The sequence below is a fragment of the Rhodnius prolixus genome, unplaced genomic scaffold, assembly GCF_049639745.1.
Source record: "Rhodnius prolixus isolate KJV_2025 unplaced genomic scaffold, Rpr scaffold_10, whole genome shotgun sequence".
Classification (NCBI taxonomy): domain Eukaryota; kingdom Metazoa; phylum Arthropoda; class Insecta; order Hemiptera; family Reduviidae; genus Rhodnius; species Rhodnius prolixus.
In genome coordinates this window covers 14,251,718-14,257,311 of record NW_027411615.1, presented here as the reverse complement: position 1 = coordinate 14,257,311, position 5,594 = coordinate 14,251,718, and the positions used below count along the sequence as shown (strand labels likewise).

The following is a 5,594-nucleotide window of genomic DNA, read 5'->3' as shown; positions in this document are numbered from 1 at the left end:
GGGTGTGGCACGAGGTACTATTGTTTAAGCTGAGGGAGATTCTTCCTCATATTTCATCCTTAAATCTTACCTGAAAGATCGAACTGTGGAGCAGCAGACTCTGATATCCGTCTAGCTCGAGCTGGTGTTCCTCAGGGCTGTGTCCTAGGTCCTCTTCTTTACTCCTTATACACAGCAGACATACCTTAACACCCAAATACCATCTTTTACACCTTTGCTGACGATACTGCAATCTTATTTCCTCATTCCGATCCTCTTAGCGCTACTCGGGCTCTTCAAACGCACTTACAGGACTGGCTTATCAAATGGCGAATCAAAACTAACGTTACGAATTCAAAATTTATAGTATTTACTCTCAGACGGAAAATCCTACCTCCCATCATCTTGAACCAAACTCCTATACCAACTGTGGGCAAAGTACGCTACCTTGGGCTGCACTTAGACAAACGGTTGACATGGAATCCCCATACTAGACTGAAAAGACTAACTAACTCTAACCAAACTAACCAACGCTACAAACTTCTCGCGACTACTTGACAAACGTTCGAAACTTAACCTACATAACAAAAGACTCTTACATCTACTGTTACTGCGACCTATTTGGCCATACGGCATCGAAGTATGGGGATCGACTAAGCGTTCTAACTCACTACGCCTCCAGGCTTTACAGTCAAAAATACTTCGAAAAATTATTAACGCTCCGTTATATGTATCTAACCTCATAATCCATAATAACCTCATAATCCATAATGACCTCATAATCCATAATGACCTCATAATCCATAATGACCTCATAATCCATAATGACCTCAAAAACCCTTTCATTACAGATCTTACTAAAACTCGTTTTTTCAAATTTCATTCCTCTACCAGCAGCTCATCCTAACCCTCACATAGAACACCTATCTTCCTCCACATTACCAAGTAATCCTCTAAGGAGATTGAAGAGAAGATGGCCTCGTGATCTACTCTTATCGTGAGAGCAGTATAGCAAAGCACGTTATTGGAGTGACACCACTGGATACCTTCTCCACTCGTGATTTTCACGTAATTTTTATCAGGTGCCACATTTGCTTGTTACAACAATCGTTGCAGTAGTAAATTCCAATTAAAATTTAAAAAAAAATATATATATATATACTATATATACATTTTTTTTGTGTAAGTCTATCTTTGCTTAACGTTTTGAGTGACGTGTTTCATCAATTCTATCGCTATGGTCTATTCCTTGATTGTAAAAATCATTCCTCAATTAATTTCGAAGAGTTCTTAATAGTTAAGAAATATTTAAGTTCACTACATTCGGCTGAAGGTCCTTAAGACGCTCCCCCAAAACTTCTGCCACTGTTTGAGATCCTGGCTAGAGCAAGACTATCCTGGAGAGAAGACTACTCGTAATAACTCTTACTAACAGCTATAATAATGGTATAATGGCTACACTTTGCTTTTTAAGGCTAACTCATCCAATCTATCAAAAAAAAAAAAAAAGTCTCCAAAATTCCATCCTGTGATATTCCCTATTATAATTTGACGATTCAGAGTACTTTGCCCTAACTGCTATAATTGGATAAGTACAACAAATCTGACCTAGATATATTATCTGAAATGAAATTGGACTATACTTACTTGATCAGATAACAGATTAAATTATTTTTTTATTCAACAGTTCCAAGTGTTAATACTAATTTAAAGTATCCAAGATTTTTAATAACTGAGCAGAATTACATAGATATTGTCGCTGATTTTAGGCCCACCAATATAATTTACATATTTTATAGTTTTAGGTTAATTTAAGAAAATATATTATATTTATATGTTGCGTGCTACACGCAAAAAACTTTTAAGATCGACGTTCTAGCACGCTCAATTCTGGTATTTTTCTTTTTTAGTGCGGAGACAATGTTAGATTTAGTTTTTATTATTTCTTTTTTTGCCTAATTTGTTTTTTTTAAGTCATGAATTGGGTACGTCAAATGTTTATTTGAGGCGCTTGTACTGTTGTAGAAGAGTTTAAATTGTAAAATAAATAAACGTTGTTCATTACTTTTTTCCCACATTCGGGCCTAATCTCACGGTTGTTTGTTAAGTTTAAATCTGAGTATGTTTATTTCTTTTGCAGTAATTTAAATTTATTTCACCGGTAAGTTTTTGTAAACCAGTTTTTTTAGGTTATTAAATGTTTAATAAAGATTTCTTTTATTTAAACTAAATAAAACTACAATATTTTTATGTTAACTGAATCAATTTCGATAGTTCACTCAAATCAGGAAGTAACGCCTCCTGGGCTTTCGATTGCAGCGTCTCACGTGTTTGTGTAAGAGGTGTTAGTTTCGTTTTGCCGAAAAACATGATACTACACATGTAGTAGAGCAACGAATTGTCGTGAAATTTCACATGATACTTGGTGAAACCGCTACTGAAACTTATCTTTTATTAAAAGAAGTTTGTGGCGATGAATGTTTATCACCTGCGCACAAATTTTTGAGCGGTTCAAGCGTTTCTAAGATGGCCGAGAAGACGTCGGAGATGATGGCGGCCCGGGTCTCACTTCCACGTCCAAAACGGATGAAAATATCGATTATAATTAATTAACATTACTACCGTGAGGTGCTTGCTCAACTCCGTGAAAGAGTAAGGAAAAAACGACCCGATTTGTGGAAGAACAAGTCACGCGTTCTCCATCAAGACAACGCGCCAGCTCACACTGCATTGTCTGTCAAGACGTTTCTAGCTAAGTACAACATCCCAGTTTTAGGTCATCCGCCTTATAAGTCTGACCTGACCCTATGTGACTTTTATCTGTTCCCCAAAGTCAAATCTGCATTAAAAGGAACACGATTTCAGTCCGTTGAAGCTGAGAAAGTGAAAGCGGCACTCGTGATGCAGGAGCTGACAGAAAAAGACTTCCAGCACTATTTCGAACAATGGTAAATTCGCATGAAGCATTGTAGGGATAGGGGAGGGGTGTATATTGAAGGTGATAATAACTAAATATGTATAAATTTAAAATAAAATGTTTTACAGCAATAGTCTCGTTATTTAATAGCCACAGAAGAAAGACAACAGCAGTCCAGTAACCAAAAAAGTCAGGATTTTGTAGTAAGTAATATTTTGTACTTGGACTCGAAGCTAACCTGGGATTACATTACATTGAAGTTAAGAAGATCTACCAAACTTTTCAGGCAACCATGTTCTTTAATTAACCAACACAATTTGAAACCACTTTGCTCTAGATTCATCGTATATAGATCATTACTGATTTAAGCTAGTTCCGTATGCATGGGGCGCTAGTATGCTGCAAGTTTTCAGATAGACCTTATAAATAGGTCAACAGATACGTACTATATCCTTAGATAATGTAGGGGCTGACACCACTACCAGCTGGAGAGTTAAAACTCTGGCCGACAACGGCTATTACCTTAACTATCTCAGGATTACTTCCAAACTTATTAAATAGGCCAGTTATAATTTTAAACTTACACATTGAGCATGTTGTATTATGTAAGGCAGAAACAAACTATCTCTTTCTGCAGACTGTATGTCATTGCTCATTGGCTGAAAATGTGTTCATTAATGTTTATAAAATAATAATTAAATATATATTTGGCCCATTCCAATTTATTGACCAAGACAAAATATACACTGGCCGGGGACGCTGGAATTATAGTTTAAAACGGGACAGACCCGGTCAAAATGGGACAGATTCGGTCAAAATGGGACAAACCCGATCAAAATGGGAGCGACCCAGTGAAAACGGTACAGACCCGGCCAAAACTTAACCAATGATTTTAGCCTCTAATTACGCAAATAAAACTTTTCTAAAACATATTTATTATCTAATTGACCTCAGATATTCTTGAAATAATCTACATTTTTTGCTGAAATAATATTAGTTTGTAATTTAAATGGTTTTCCAAGATGGATGGACCTTGGATACGATACGATTAAAATAAATGTCATTTTCTACTAATGAAAATCAGTTTGCCTTCTAGAGCTTCGGATACAGTCCATAATTTCAAACAATAAAATTTTCTGAAGCATTCTATGTTAGTTCAAAGTAAAACACTGCTTTAAGTACATCCTTTTGGCTTCCCACTGAGTATTAGGGGTAAGATTTAATTGGTAACAATTTTAATGGTTTAAGAGTAACATTTAAATTGCCTTCAAAACGCAACGAAAACCGAGCAGTTAGAGGCGCTGTTCTCAAAGTAAAAATGTATTCGTGGTACCGGGTCTGATTCCCTGTTCTTGGCCTGAAATTTTATTTTATGGAATGAAAAGAAATTAAAACGAAATATGTCAGCTCTGTCTATGATATCTGATAGAGAAACACGAAGAGTTCTGATGAAATAACTGGCATTACTTTACCTGCTTTTTATCCTATGTTACGAGGATGGTTTGAAAAGTTCTCGGAATGTACTAGAAAGAAGTGTCTTACCTCGGTGAAACTGCTTTTATATTTCAACATAGTCTCCCTGTAGACTAATGCATTTGGTCCAGCGATGTTCCAATGCCTTGATCCCATCTCGAAAATGAGATTCCTCCAGGCCTGCAAAATACCTCTCCAATTCGGCTGTCAGTTCTTCCGTTGTAGGAAATCTCCGTCCACCGAGGAAAATTTTCAGCTTGGGGAAGAGATGAAAGTCTGATGGTGCCAAATAAGGTGAATAAGGTGGATGTGGCAACAATTCGTATCTCAGTTCATGAAGTTTTGCCATGGCAATAACAGGGCGGGCGTTGTCCTGATGAAAGATGACTTTTTCCTTGCCAAACCAGGCCTTTTTTCGCGTATCTTTTCCTGTAGTTGGTCTAGGAGGTTTGCATAGTATTGCCCCGTAATTGTTTGGCCAGTAGGAAGATAATCTATCAGCAGAATGCCTTTTACATCCCAGAAAACTGAGGCCATGACCTTTCCAGCCGAACGTACTGCCTTTGCTTTCTTTGGTGGTGGTGACTCTGCATGTTTCCACTGCTTTGACTGCTGTTTTGTCTCTGGGGTATAGTAGTGGTTCCAACTTTCACCTGTAGTCACAAACCGGCGCAAAAAATCTTGTTGGTTGCGCTGAAAACGGGCCAGACTTTGTTCGGACATTTCCAATCTGGTACGTTTATGGTCCAATGTCAAGAGCCGCGGCACCCATCTTGCGGATAATTTTTTCATTCCCAATTCTTCGGTTAAAATGTGATATACCCGTTCAGATGACATCCCTACAGCTTCAGCAATCTCTCGCACTTTCAGTCGACGATCCTCCATGACCTTTTTAATGCACTTTTGCGATAAATTCTGGGGTCGTAGCACTTTTTGGCCGTCCACTACGCGGATCATCATCTAAGCTCTCCCGACTAAATTTAAACTCGCTGGTCCACTTGGTAACAGTTGAATATGAAGGAGCAGAGTCCCCCAGTGTGTTCTGAAAGTCGGCATGAATTTCCTTTGCTTTCATACCTTTCTTTACAAAGTACTTAAGCAGTACTTTATAATTAATTATCGATTTGGAGTCTCGTAGATCTAAAGACCCGGGTTCATTGTACCCTGCTGATGCCTGGGACTGTAAGTTGTAAGTATGTTAAAACCTTTTAATTTTATTACAAAA

General features: G+C 37.6%; 1 protein-coding gene across 1 annotated transcript; it reads right to left on the bottom strand.

Moving 5' to 3' along the window:
* Positions 1-4,696: 4,696 nt before the first annotated feature.
* Positions 4,697-5,254, bottom strand: LOC141457089 (histone-lysine N-methyltransferase SETMAR-like). Its single transcript, XM_074133605.1, has one exon. The coding sequence runs from the start codon at positions 5,252-5,254 to the stop codon at positions 4,697-4,699; it is 558 nt and encodes a 185-aa protein (XP_073989706.1).
* Between the last annotated feature and the right edge of the window lie 340 nt (positions 5,255-5,594).

Bases quoted from the DNA above. Each gene is read 5' to 3' on its own strand.
- LOC141457089 (XM_074133605.1), bottom strand. From the start codon at position 5,254: ATGGAGGATCGTCGACTGAAAGTGCGAGAGATTGCTGAAGCTGTAGGG.